The 15,259-nt window shown below is 46.0% G+C and overlaps 1 protein-coding gene across 1 annotated transcript in view; it reads right to left on the bottom strand.

Annotated features, from left to right (window-relative positions):
* Positions 1–15,259, bottom strand: part of Vcan (versican) — a 118,086-nt gene that overhangs the window by 15,087 nt on the left and 87,740 nt on the right. The window contains exons 10-11 of the mRNA XM_023700980.1: positions 12,613–12,771; positions 10,908–10,990 (exon numbers count right to left, since the gene is read on the bottom strand). Coding sequence (XP_023556748.1) covers positions 10,908–10,990; positions 12,613–12,771 — 242 coding nt within the window. The remainder of the gene's footprint in view (positions 1–10,907; positions 10,991–12,612; positions 12,772–15,259) is intronic.

The following is a 15,259-nucleotide window of genomic DNA, read 5'->3' as shown; positions in this document are numbered from 1 at the left end:
TCTCTCTCTCTCTCTCTCTCTCTCTCTCTCTCTCTCTGTCTCTCTCTCTTTGTCTCTCTCACACACACACTCCACTGCCAGTACTTCCTGGCATTAAAGAAGAGTTTGTTGGAGATGCCTGGGATGCCCCTATTCACACAGATTTCTGTTGCAGATAAATTCCTGCCAAACACAGTCAGGAAGAACCAAAAAGTTCAAGGGAGGAGACAGCAGCAGCCCCCCTCAGATAGGAAAGCTGGTTTGCCTCCGGTGCAAATCTAAGAGCAAATTCCTCTAAATGCCAAGAGCTTATGTTTTCTATCTAAATATCTAGCTAGAACTTTTCAGCTTAAGAGCAGTCATGTTTTATTCTTCAAAATTCATTTAATTTAGATTGTCTAGGATGGCCGAATAGAGACTGTATTAGGACCGTTATGATTTGGCTAAGTGTGTTTAAACAATCGCACACTGCCATGGATAAAATCCACTCTGACATTACTCAAGGAAGTCATTGGATGACACAATACATTGCTATTATTGTTGGGAGGATTTTCTGAACTTCAAAGTATAATTTGGAGTTATTTTCTCGAACAATCCATTCAGTGCTCTTTACCTACGCTTTTTCACTTCAAACACTGCTAATCTGATTCACAATGTGGGAAGTGGGAGAGAACTTTATCCAAAAACCACAAAAGACTTCTAGGTTCACCTGCCAAGGGAAGCAGCCAAGGAAAACTTTGTGCTGGGTCCCGTTACTGGGGGCGGGGGAGTTCAGGCAGGATCAGTCCAAATCCCCGCCTTGCTTGCTAGGATCTTCTAAGCAGGTGACTGCAATGATTAGCTTGATACTGGATTTGGAAAATCACCTTGTCCATATTTAAATTTTACATTTACAATATCATGCAATCAAAACTAGAATTGTAAGCTATTCAAAGCTAGAGGAACTTAACTCGTGGGGCATATTGTTCTCTCAGAGTTCTGGGTAGTTTCTGAGAAAGCCGTTTTGAACACGAAATGCAATATGACCACTAGGTGGTGACATATACCCGCTGTTATCATTTTACACCCTAATAACTAAATTGCTTAGCCAACTGGAACTTAAAATAATGTCCCCAACAGTTGGGAACATTAACTCATTAGAGGACTGCCTGAGATGCACACTCTCGGTTTTGCGAGTGAAGTACGCCAGAAGGCAGCCACCTGCGCCACAGCATCTTCCGGTCTGACTGGGCTCTACTCGCTCACTGGTCAGGACAGCCGTAATTTGGCTTTTGTAACCAGAATACTCACCTACAATTATTTGTTATATTCTGCGTTCCCTAATTTGGCTTTTGCAACCAGAATACTCACCTACAATTATTTGTTATATTCCGCGTTCCCTTTACAGTTATCTGATGGTTTGTATAGATGATGAAGTTTCATCAGCCACAAGCACGAGCTGAAGTCCACAGCAGGCTTTCTGACAGGGCACATCATAAACTAACAAACATCCATGCACACAAATGGACTGCCTGCAGCCTGAGTCACAGCAAGTCTGCCTTTAGGAGAAAGCACATCTAGACTGGCTCTGTAAACATCGTACCTGTCCTCAAAGGTCACTTCTCCATGTGCAAACTCCTTTCATCACCCCGGACGCTAGCACCATGGCGGAACTCCCAGACCCACAAACTCAATCCAAATTCAGCCAGTGCCAACAGTGAGCAAATGACCACTGAGGGACAATGCGAGCAAAGCCTGAGTGGAAAACACTCTCCCAAGTTTTAGGCGCAGGCTGATAAGGAACCAGCCTTTCACTAAATAAGAAGCTCAGGACAGCCCCAGGGTTTCAGCATGCAGGTCAAATGGTTATCTGGAAAGAGGACCGAGAGCTGCTTATTACAGAAATCAAAACATCTGGTAGCGCTGAGATGCCCCCTCCCCACCCTGATGCCAGGGTCCAGAGACATTTGTCTGCAGTCCGTGGGATATGGTTAACTTGCTTTATTTAACTTGTTCAGGGCAGTGACTTCCCCCTGCACGGTAGGTCTCCCCTCTCTGCTGCTTGTCCTCTGTTCTGGGTCCCACTGTTCATGTTTGCAGGGGATTATGATTTTGCTGTTGTCTTTTACCTGAACTAGGTAATTCACTGGCCCACAACTGAAAAGAAAAGAGCAGCTCTGTCTTAAAGGAGAAAGGGACTTTGTTCTGCTGTCCCGACACTCTCCTGGCGGTCCCGAGTTGGATCCCACCATCCCTACGCTGAAGGGAAGGAAAGCTACTCTGGGGTCTCTGGGCCTTGCATCATGCAGCCAGATACCCCATTATTCTCCTAGCTGGCAGAGCTGCGGGTGGGACTGAGAGCTAAAGCCCCTGAGCACACCACCAATCTTGTGTAACAGCATGAGCTCACTGCACTACAAAGCAGCAATTATCCACCAAGTGTGCAGGGGCCCAAGAGCGCCTCGCATTTCATCCTGCCAGGACCGGTGCCAGAGGCTCCTCCCTGCAGCTTGTCTGCACAGGTCCTCGGTCCTGCTGCGCTAACGGTCCAAATGCAAAGAGAAAGTGCCAAAGCCCTTGGACTTTTCCTATTCTCTTTTGGCTTTCTCCATGGTTATGCTTTGCTTTAAGCTAATTAGCAATTAAATTTAAACATCTGCACGGGATTCTAAAGTTTCATAGGCACTGTGACTAAACCATCTCTGAGAACGACTACTACACTGATAAATTTTCTTCGCTCTTTTTTACTGGATAATTTTGTAATTGTGAAATGATGCTCCGGGGTGGGTAAATAGTGTTTTTTCAGCTGTTCAACCTACCATCAGCCATCCGAACCCCCAAAACAGCCAGGGTGAGAGGAGGGCTTTGCATTCAAGAAATACTGTAGGACTCATAATTTTTCCCATGTAGATTCAGAATTCAAATCAAATCAAATCAAATTGCAGCCCAAGTAAAGACTTTCAGTGAGAACTGAGTGGTTTGTGCTGAAAAGGACCTCGCTAAGTCCTCGTCTCATGAGTAATGGGTTACAGCCCAAAGCAAGAATGTGTGTTGTTCTTGGCTTTTGGGTGGACAGGATAAAGCCTGTGAAGTTTACCATAATTAAATTAATACTGACATGCAGTATGACTTGTGCAAAGAGAAGTGGCCTTTGACTCAGAGCTACAGCCACACAGAAGGCCCTCCAAGATTTCCAGGTAGAAAATCTACCCCTTCGGTGTTTTGGAGGGAGGTGCAGAATTTTCAAAACACACCTTTAGTTTTAGTTGACACCATCATACGTGTTCATAGGCACAGCCCGACATGCCAGGGACGTACCTGATGAACCACAGCCACCCCAAGAGACCTGCGTGCCTGCCACCGCAGACACTCCCACCTATGTGGCAACATATCAAACCCTCTCCATTAGCTGATTTGAATGCTGAAAAAAACTTAAGGTTTTCTGCTCTGCACTGTTTTCTGCCAAGTTCTATGCATTGGACCAGCAGAGACCTCCAAAGGAGCTAGGAATACAACACGCTGGGATTAGTTAGCAGCCCCAGTGCTCTCCATGGAATGCCTGAGGGGGAGGGGCAGGAGCCCTGCGGACAAGGGGGGAGTGACCACACAACCTTGCAGCAGAAGAATGGTGGTTTATGGCCTGTGGCTTGGTATCCCTTTTCTCTTGGTATGCCCCTTGCTAAGAGTCTCTCCCTAATTAGGGGGTACTTCTTTATTGTTTCTAGTTTTTCAAAGCTGGTTTTTCTTACAATACTTTGCTTGGAAGAAAGGCATTTATTTTTAGCAGAAGATAAGGAGCCTCTGGCTTTAAAGTCAAACCCACACCCACCCCACCACTCTTTTCCCATCAACACTGAGCACTGGTGCAGGAGGGCTAGTGGTGTTCAGGCAACTAGGTATTTCAGCTTGCTGGGGCCGGGCCTTGCTGATTGTCATAAAACTGAAGCAAGATTCAGTTCTCTGGTAAAGTAAGTGGGATTTGCAAGCCAAAAGGAAAAATGCACAGGCAGTTTCATTATCAGTTAGCCTTTGGTTGGCTCTGCTACAACCAAGATGCAAGATGAGGTCTTTGGAGTTAGACATGTGACACTTATGAATCTGTGATTGGTAGATTGTTCTAGAATGTTCTGGTTAGTTTCAGATGAATATGGAAGAGGCCTTTGTGATTCCTCCCAACAATAGACTGAGGGATGAAGAGACCATGAATTCCTCCCAGCAGGCAGAGAAGCCACAGCCTGGAAGGGACTACAGTGAGCAGAGACGACTAACGTAAGGAATGTAAAGAGAAAGCAGAAAGAAAAAAATACCACACACACACACACACACACACACACACACACACACACACATGCACACACACACCCCAAGCCTTCTGAAAGCTCCTTGCTATTTTAAAAAACGGAACTGGATTACTGGATTATGAATTCTGTCTAGTCTGTTGGGTCTGGACATCACCACCTAATGTGACAGTCTTTTCTGAGGTAACTGTCTGCATCATTGAAGAGACCAGCCGCAGGGTGGGTGGAGGTTGCACTGTGCTGGGTGCTGGTCTCCAGGAGAAGAGGGACAGGGACAGCACAGATGTGGATGCCTGCATGAGAACTTTATTCCTGGGAGCCAATCAGCAGACAGCAAGATGGCGACAGCTTTCTATCTCTGGGGTCCACAGTTGGTCTCCAGCCCTCCCTAGGGAGCTGCGCTGGGCAGAGTGGCATGAGCCAGGCACTGCAAAACTCTGCTGTCTTTTGATTATGCTGTTCCCTGCACACCTTACAATCCTTAGTCAAAGAAAACACAGGAAACGCTTTTTCACAGGACACACAGAGATGGAGAAATTCCTGCACATGTCCTGGTGTTCGCTTTCCTTTATGCTGAAATGGCTACCCTTTGACAGTGGATCAAGAGAGGCAGCTCTGTCCAACCTGAAGCAGGCAGAGGATTCCTGGCCACGCGTTCTAAACCATGACATGAGCTAATAACATTGAAGAGTGACTCTTCCTTCTTACCTGTTTAACTATCTTTGAGACACAAATAATAATATTGTTCGAAGTAATTTTTCTACAGAAAACACTGTGGCTATAAATCTGCCTATATGAGGAGAAAAAATTATCCCCAAATTGTTGTTTTCCCAAAGTTTCATGGAACTCGTGCTCTGACAACACTCTGACAGGCCTGGGGGTGGAAAGCCAACTTTCCACTTACAACTTCTAGTGTTGGCTACTGAGGTGTTTCTAGGACAACCGCGGACACAGACGGGATCCCTCCCAGTGGGCAGACCCGCTTTCCTCTGGCCACAACCTTACATGTGCTTACCAAAAGAGCTGTATTTTTGAGGAACATATTTTCCTTTGTTTCCACTTTTGAAAATCTGCATATGTGCCAACACTTCTCAATACTGGCACAAACATAAACAGAGCATTTAATTTGGATAAACAAAAAGTGTCACAAAGAGGGGGAGCCAAAGACTTAATGTGGTCAAATCAGGGTTCAAAATGTAAGTGAACAATGGATGTTCATTGATTATCACTGGTTCATTCAAAAATATTAAGTGTCCATTTTTTATCAGCTACCCCATTAGGCAGTGAAGCACGCAGGCAGAAGGTAAGTCCTGCCTCTGAAGGCTGGGTGTCTGGAACTCGGCACCACAGGGCTCTGGGCTCACGCAGGACAGCACAAAGAAAGCACAGAAAGGGAACCTCAGGCCCAGGCAGGCAGGCTTCCGCAAAGCAGAGGCTTTGGGCCACAAGGGTTCAGGAGCACTCTGAAAAGAAACCAGAGCAGGAGGCAAGAACATGCTCAGCACCACAGCAAGATACGCAGAGCTCGTGGAGAGGGAGCGGTCACGACTTTCTCCTGGACAGGATTCCTCTGAGACACACTAGCCCAGGAAGCGCCAGGGAAGGGCATGCTAAGAACAACAATTTTATACCACGGGCATCAGAAAAACTTTGGAGAATTTTAAGCAGCAGGCCACAAGCATTCACATCCCTGGGAGGTGCAGGTACTGGCTCAGCAGTCAGAGTGGGGAGAAAAAACCCTGGACAAGCTGCTCATTCAGCAACCGATCCAGAGCAACTGGAAAGCCAGCTAACAGGGCAGACACCAGATAAGAAAAGCTTGCCGGAGTCCTCCAGCTTCAATGTGTCAAACTTGAACAGTTTAACAGTCTCTTTGAAGACATAACTTGCTGTCAACGAAGCAATCTCAAGTGAAGTGTGTGGTGCCTCCTCAAGCTTTAGGTGTGCCCTGCTGTTCCATACCAATAGTCCAGTTAAAGAGTAACCCACTGGGAGGAAACTGGCCACAGCAAAAACTCAAGTGTGTTAAGGGAGGCCAACCTAAAGCCAACACACAAGGGTGAGGCTCAACACGATTTGATCCATGAGTGCACTTTTGTAAAACTCATTGGGCAAACATCCCAAACCAACAGTGAAGGAGATTTTCAAGATATAACAGAAACAGGAATTTGGCATTTCATCAATTACATCCAATTGTAAAGGCCAATAATGTGGAATGAATCAAGAACAATCTAAAGAACAAGGCAATTTAGATGGCTTCGCTAAACAGCATCACTAACTTAGCATAAACATATGAGTGGAATTAATCCAGACACAAGACATAATCATGTTAAATATGACATAATTATATTGAAAGCCAATAAGCTTCCAATAAGAACTAATGTTTAATTATTTCAATAAAAGAAAGCATTCAAATGGAGACCTAACATAAACTTGTTTGTTTTTCTTGAACTGTAAGACTGAGTATTAAATGAAAATATAAGGTAAACACAAAAAGTTCCTTTTGTTTTAATACTATTCTACTTCCCAACATGGATAAATTCTAATAAATCTTTCAAACAAACAAACAAAAGAGAGGAGAAAGAGGATATGGAAGAGGAAAGAAATCATCCTAAAACATAAACAAAATCTTTAAAATTGCACACAGTAAGTTAACACCATTTCCAAGCACAAGCAGAGCCTTCTTGCCCCAATGGAGACTTAACCAAAGACTATTCCCAAAAGCACGAAGCTCCGTAAACAGCAAAACAAAGGAGAGCTATTTTATTCAAGACTGGCGGACATCTGGAACCGGTTAAGGAACGGGGCTGGAGGACAAACTACAAACGCATTTCAGAGACACCTAGGCCAGAGGAAAGGCAAGGACAGGACAGAGGAAAGGCTGGCCTCAAAGGTGGGAGAGTGGGCCGGAGACCAGCCAGCCGGGAGGGCCACCGGCTGGGAGGCAGATGGTCCCTCCTGTTCCCAGATGGCCCCAGTCAGGGACACTCCTCGGCATACTTACCCTGCACAAAGCATGACTGAAGCAGCAGCTGGAGGCTGTGCGGCTTCCCTGGACACACTCGCCCCTTCCTAGGCCTCCGCTACCCTCTGCGTCTGCCCTGCGGCCTTCCTCATACGAAAGTCCTCCTCACTAGGTGAACGTGCAATCCTGCGGCTCCGTCGAATGCGTGCACCAGTTAAGAGCACGGTCACCTGCATCACACTATCTCAGCTCCTGCTGCAAACTTCACGGGAGGATCAGGATTTCTCCTGAGACAAAGTGCAAAGCTCATGCTCGCTGACTTATCAAATTTAGACTCAGCTCAGATTCTGGAAATGTTAACGAAACTATTGTTTTTGCAATATTTGTGTGCCTATGTTAAAAACACAGGCCCAAGACAGTTGAGCTGCCGACCTTTCACAAGGTAATCTTACAACCGTTGGGTCAAGTTCACCTGCATGGACCTGGCAGAGAAGACAACTTCCCTGAGATAATGTATAGACACCCTCCAGGGTACCAGTAGGAAGCCAGTACTCAGTCTCCTTAACCGAGCTCGCAGAGGCGAGGGAAAGCGCTTTATCTTAGGCACTGTGAGACACGGGAGTCAGGGAAAAGAATCCTCGCTGAAGAGGCCATCTGCCAATGCAGAGGTCAGAATAAACATCGAGTGACACACACGTGTTAAGAATGAAAGCATACAAACCAATTCTAGAGAACTAGCAAGAGACAATAAACAGAATGGATGACTAACTATATGTACTGGTACCTGTGAACTAAGCTACTGCATTGCAGATGATAATTTGTAATAGTAGTTTCATGCTTGGAGTGCCTGTCATTCTGGTCTTCTGAATATGGGCTGCTTGTCATGACATGCCAGTTGCTGCTACGATGTCCCTCGGGTAGATGACTGTTCAAGAAGAAGGGGGTGGTGAATGAAAGCAAGAGACAGGAAAAGGAATATTGTGGGACTGTCCTGCTTCAAGGTTGTATATGGTGAGATTTTTGGACTTATGTGTAAACATAAGAAGTATATAATTCTTTATGCCTATTTTTAAAATATATTCTAATTTTTTAATGGTTTTTATCATATTCTGTAGGGACTTAAAGTTCAACATATCAATACTTGGTGAAAAATACCTGTTCCATATTATGCCTAAGATGTTGATATTCAGACAGATAGTGAGGTTAAGCTTAACAGCCTAAGTTGTATGGTAATAACAATAAGCTTGTCTTCTGATGGTTAACAACCTAAGTTTGCAGACCAAAATTAGAGAAAAAGGAGGGCTGCAAAGAAAGCCAACATTTTGGCCCTAGCCTTCTAAGGTCAATTAAGACTCAGGACATATGAGAACCTGTACTGTAACGTCATGTAACTCAGTAGTGTCCCAAATTTTCTGATCAAGGAGATTATGGGGCCAAAGAGAAAAGTGATCGATGATGTAGAGTGTGCCTAAGGAGAGTCATGTGGAGAGAAAACATTCAGGCTTTCACAGAGAGCACATTGGCCAAGCAATGGCCGTGACTCATCCACATGGCTGACACTGACAAAGGTTCTACAATCTGAGGTACAAGATCTCAGGATCAATCCTGAGGGGATTTTACTGACCTTATCAGACCCAAAAGCTACAACTCTTGTTGCAGAGGTCCTGCTTTACCTTGGTCTTAACCATCCAGCAGAAAAGTATAAAAACGAAATATAAGAAGTAAAGCCATGCTGTTATGTTGAGCTGTAGGGGACTCAGGTCAACAATTTCTGACATTGCTAGTGAAGCGGAAGACCCAATACTATTATGGGCTACTGGACTCTTTTAGAATATTTTACTGAGTTTACACACCTATAATATTCAAATAACGGAACTTAACAAAAAAAGGGCATACAGATGAATGTCCATTTTGTATCTGTGTATTCAAAGTGGTTAGGATAGATATATAGTTACATTCTCTTAATGAACAGAGGGATTTGTTCTAATGGTGTCTGTAAATAGGATATCATGTCTGCATCTTGTACAGCAATTAACCACTAGGAAGAATGTATGCAATGTGTGAATTATTGAAACTGTCCTACCAATTTGATTTGAAACTGTCTCATTGCTATTTGTTTATCAATAAAATTATAGGAAAAAAAAAAAAAAAAAAAAAAAAAAAGAAACAGAATGGAACTTGGCTTAGGCCTGGCTTAGGCTTGGGCTGGTCATGCCCTCTGACTGGCCGGATGCAGCTGCACTAGTCCTGGGCTGCAGCAAACAGAAATCCAGCCAATAGGGCACTTGGAGCCAAGCACCCAGATCCGCGAGGCCATGCAGCAAGGCCACTGAAGTCTTGGGCATACCAGAGTTGGGAGCCTTGGCTAAAGCAAAATGAAAATACACAGGTGCAAGAACTGCTGATACACCTTCTAGCAGGGACAATTAGAGAGAAGAGGATATCAATCCTGAGGCTATAGAGGCTATAGTCACCTTACCCTACCAGAAACGTATGTTATAGATAATACAGTTTTCCCACTTTCCCAATCTTTCTGAGAAATTTCAAAATCTGAATGACAAGAAGCGCCAAACAAAGAGAGAGGAATGACAGCGCAAGCCGGCAGTGACAGGTGACATCCAGTAACAGACAAACTCTAGTAAAAGATCTTCAGTTGTTCAAATCAAAAGAGGAGTAAGAGATTCTGAGTCCAAAGATGGAGAGGAACCAGGAAGACAGCCCCACCGCGGTGCAGCTGAGCCGGGGCTCAGAGGCTGGCTCCACCAGTTGGCAGCTCTGCGACCCTGCACACAGCTCACGCTAACTGGCCTTCCTTCTCCTGCAAAGCAGGTGCCACCAGTGAATTCAGTGGGCCCCAGACATCTACTCACTGAAGCCTCCCTAAGTGGAGCACAACTTCCAGAGGCAGAGACTACTTCGCCTTCTGCTCCAGGATGAACACTGGCATTCACCAGGCTAATTAAATCCTGACGAGTGGGAGACAATGGATGTAGTGGCCTAAATAATGCACACACAGAGATAACTTAAAAATGTTTGATCTTGACATGTCCATCCAATTTAGAAGTAATTTACACTTTGCCATCTCGCCCAATTCTGTGGCTCCTACGGTCATCTGCATTACAATCACCTGGAGACACTCAGGAAATTCAGCTGCTGGAAGTTCTGCCATAATAAATGTGAGAAGCATTTTGAATTAGTCTCTCCGGTCTTTCTAGGGGACAGCTAGCACAGGGTCTGCAGGGAGCCAGTCATGCCTGGATGATCTCTCAAGTGTGAGACCATTCTCGTTTACTAGAAGTAATTCAAAGCAATTTCACCTATGACTCTAAGACCCAACTACAGGTGACCCAAAGGTATTTTTCTTTCCATGTATTCTTTTCCATTGTGTTTCAAAGCTCTAAAAAGCAAAGACAACTGTCTGAAAGACAAACACAAGACAGTTCTTCTTATCTAGTTTTTCTCTTCAATAGAAGTTTGCTACTCCTCTTTTGAAGAGGCCAGCAGCTAGAAGAGAGGACATTAGTGGTTAAATCAGTTCCTTTGGTCTATTCTTCTAGCCCTGCCCTATTCCCAGGAGAGAGCTTCAGCCAGTCATGAGTTGTTTCCAGTCCTGTGTGCCCTCCGTCAAGGCAGGGAACAGGCAGCATGGAGACCCTAGAGCTGCTTGCTGTCCACCAGCATCTTACCAGGGTGCTGCCGTCCGTCCAGCGGAAGTCATGCTCAAACATCTTGTCATTCAGTCCGATCCATTGATAATCATGGCCCACACCTAAGAGATGAGGGAAAACAATGTAGCTGATTCCTGCCTTTCCTACATAGCAGTGAAAATATATTAAAGGAAAGTATTTTCAGAGTGAACCATGCATCTCTTCTTGCTGGATTTTTATTTAGTTGCTCTTTAACAAAAAATTATCCCAGTCTACCTTCTGTGCTTCTGCTCAGTGTGCTTTGAACTACAAAGGTAACTTTTTTTTAAATTTATTTATTTATTTATCGTGTGTGTGTGTGTGTGTGTGTGTGTGTGTGTGGCCAGCTCAGCCCACCAGGGGGCGGGGCTGGCTGGCATGTGGTGCTGGGGGATTGAACCGCGGTCGCTGCATTTTTTGCTTAGCTTGTTCTAAGTAGGTGCTTTAGACCACTGAGCCATCTCACCAGCCCCCAAAGGTAACTTTTTTGAACACTGTAGCACAGCAAAACATCAGGCACAGACAAGAATTTCCCTAGCTGTTTACTGTCATTGACTATTTCCCATGGTCACTCATGACTGAATTTTTCCATGTACTTATTTTGTTCCTGTTAATCTGTGCCACTGGCAAAGATTCAGTGATGCAACAAAATGCATCAGACATCAGGAACTACCCATCTCGCAATCACCTCAGAAACAAAGCTTCTTCTTGAACTATTTTAAACAGTAAACACCTAGGCCAGAAATTTTCGAAAACTGTGCTCAAAAATGTTTCTATCTTTTGAAGAGTCGCTGGCAAAAAGCTCAGACCATTAATTTTGTGAATTAATAAGCTTCAAAAAGCTAGGCAGCACTGTGGGAACACGCTTCACAGAGCACCGAACAGTGCTTCCAAGGAGAATGGTTCTGTAAACTGGCTGTGCAAAAACTCACAGTCCTGGACTTCGCTGAATGTGAGAAGTCACTAAACAGCTCTGCTCGCCAATCCCACAAGCTTTTATCTCTGTCTATTCCTGTGCCTCCAGTGTAACTCACTTTCTATTGTCTAAAATAGAAACTTGGATGAGAACCAAGAGGTAAGATTAGGGTACTATTCACAGGCGATTTTATTTAGCCAGACAAAAATAACTTCCTCCTGAATTTTATCTTTAATTCTAGCCAACACCTACAAATATTCAAAACAGAGACCATGAAGGTTACCATGGTAGGAATTTTATTAAGCTATAAGAAATAGTCACTTTTCTAGGGCCAATGAGATAGCTCAGCGGGCTAAGTGCCTGCTTTGGCAAGCACAGGGACCAGCAGTTTGAACCTGGGTCCTGCATGCCATGCGGCCCCATCCCTGGGACATGCTGAGCTGCCAGTGGAGGCCAGGTGTGGTGGTGCACACCTGTAATCCCAGAGCTGGGGAGGCTGGAAACAGGAGAATCACCACGAGTCCAAGCTGCGTAGTGAGACCCTGTACGAAAGAAAGAAAGAAAGAAAGAAAGAAAGAAAGAAAGAAAGAAAGAATAGCCACTTTTCTAAGTTAAGTGAGCAGAGAGTACCATCTAGAAGTCATACTGGCTTGAACTAGTTCACAGATGGGGGGTTTAATCCACTGAATGAGGACCGAGAAAGCCACTGCTCTTCTGTGGGCTCTGAGAGCTGGGGAAGTGGGGAGAGCAGGCGACGGGCAGGGACACTCAGGTCTGCCTGGTACGTACGATTCACAAACATCTGCTCTTCGTGCGACAGGATGCTGGTGAGATGGGCGCCCTGCAGGCGACATTCCCGCTCGGCAGCGTCCCACGTGCGGCGGTGGGCGAAGTATTTGTAGCAGTGCCCCTGGAATTTGTGCCAGCCGTAGTCACAGGTCTCAGTGTCTGGGAAGGAACAGGCACGAGCAGATTAAACTCCCTTCGTCATCCCAACTTGGCTCCCGATCCAAGGGCGGACCGGATACCCAAGCCGACATCTACGCAAGGTCCCTGGGGCCACTGATTCATAAAGGCTGGTCAGCGACAGAGAGCTGCTTAAAGTGAGCCCCGTGGACCCGGACGCAGTGGGCGGTTGTACTGAAGGAGTGCTCACGATCCGAGCGAGCCGCAGGGAGGAAACTGCGAGCGTCCGGCCGAGCCCTCCCCCTGCATTGTCAGCGCAGGGACCATGACGCAGGGGTGAACTCCTGACCCACACAGCTTTTCCAGGAGGATGGAGGGACAAGAATTCCCCTAACAGGATCAGGAGTGCTCTTTTTGCATAATGACTTCAAAGACTACTGCAGAAGTCCTTCGTTACCAACCAGAGAGACAGCTGGCAGGCCAGGGGCCCTGTTACGTAGGATTTACACAGAGGGAAAAAATCGCGAGTAGGCAGCTCTGGGGAAATAGCTACAATGTGTGCTCTCTTCCCCCTCACAAATAGATTATAAACAAGGAACTCGCAGGGCAAGTGCACGGGCTTTTATTAAAGATGAAACAACCGAATACTGCAAATCACCACAGCCCCCTTCACCAAGTCATGCACTCAAGAGGTATGATGAGAACATACGGCCAGGGTTGGAGCTCAAAAGTTGCTTACAGTAAGAGACACATTGCCACTGATCCTCCGAAATGCTCCCCGCAGCTTCAGACACGCTCAGCGTGCTGTTCCGGCCGCTCTCTGAAGCAGGTCTGGAGGAGCCCTCTTTCGGGAGAATCTTTGAGACTTTATGTGGTTAAAAGAAAAAACATAGTGAATGCCGGGGCTGCCTGCCGTGCCAGGGAAAGGCAGCGCGCTCGGACAGGGCGCTGTGCCCCTCCCCGCAGTCACTGGATCTGGCCACTGCGACGCCTGGCTGAAAGTCAGCACGACCGCGAGAGCTCAGGCCTTGAATCAGTTCTGGACTCGAGGCAGCCAGGACAGCACGACTCCAGATGCTCGGGGAGGAGGACGTGGGCGCTGCTGCAGGACGCGGCCGGGAGGCTGGGCCGGTGTGTCTGAGGGCACGCGGAGGACTTCAGGGGGACGAGCAGCAGCGTGTCCTTCGGGCAACACATTTTTAATCTTTACTTATTTGGTACAGGGTCTCACTACACAGCTCGGACTCATAGGGATCCTCCTATTTCTGACTCCCCAGCACTGGGATTACAGGCCTGCACCACCACACCGAGGCTGGCCCTGTGCTCCCCGGGCTTCTGGGGCTGGCCCAGCAGCAGGTCCTGGGGATGGAGCCCGGTCCTTGTGCTTGCCTGGGCAGGCACTTAGACCGCGGACCTAGCTCCCCAGCCCTCTGATATGTTTTTAATTTAAAATTTACTGAATATTTTCAGCAGTTCCTGTGTCTGTATGTATGTGTTTCTCATTTGTGATAAGCATACCAAAAGTGGTATCCCACTGGGACGCAAATATTTTCAAATATGCCTAAATTTTGTGTGTGCCGTAACCTTCAGCTGTTCTTTTTCTTACACTAGTCTCAAGAAAGTAGCCTTACTTACAGCTTGTCTTCTTATGAGCAACTTTCCCTCAAACTCACTTACAGGCAGGGGTACCTTCTAGATATCAAATAATAATCAGTGGAAAGGACTTTGACTTCCACCAATTATAACTCACAAATGTAAAGAAATAGCCACTTACAAAAACCAGCAACATTGCGAAGGTTACAGAGTTCTGCTCCCACAGGCATGTCTTCTGTGAGCTCACTGACTGATAATGGAAACAAACTCTATTCCAGGAAACATTTTGGATGTGAACTTCGAAGCACCAGCCGCCTGCTGCTCTGCACTCCCTGGCTCTCTATCTGTAGTGCTTGCTCCTCTTTCCTTCCACAGCAGCCGCATGGAAGTTCGAGCTCCATGTTTCTTTACCTGGATTCAGGGGTTTAGACTGCAGGCCGAGACCCGATGCTGCTTATCTCTGAGAGAAATCTTCACTTCAGTTTAGTCTACTAGGCCAGTTGTTTAGTTACAGCATGCTGACTAATTGTTTTGAATAATGTGCACTGGAAGTTTCACATTTTATTGAAGTTTTGTTTAGAGATGGCCAACTCTCACAGGACACAGCCAGAGGACGGGTACAGAAGCAGCGCCTGGTTTCCATAGTGCACATGGTACACTGTGCGCCCAGGATAGTAGTTTTCCTTGGGGGAAGTTCAATTAGAGGAATTCACAAGTGAGGGGGAGGGGGAAAAAACAGATCTTCCCTTCTGAGGGGCTTATTTTGAAAAGAAGGAGAGGTGGAAATAAATTTTAGAACATTTTCACCGCCAAAGTCAATATTGTGGTATCATAATACCATAGTTTTCCTTAACCCTGGAAATTATCCGTTATTTTGAGATGCACAACTTAAAATGCTAGGGGCTGGGACATAGCTCAGTGTCAGAGCTCTTGCCTG

This window comes from Octodon degus, unplaced genomic scaffold (assembly GCF_000260255.1).
Source record: "Octodon degus isolate 3935 unplaced genomic scaffold, OctDeg1.0 scaffold00129, whole genome shotgun sequence".
Taxonomy (NCBI): Eukaryota; Metazoa; Chordata; class Mammalia; order Rodentia; family Octodontidae; genus Octodon; species Octodon degus.
This window is presented reverse-complemented; position numbering and strand designations above follow the sequence as displayed.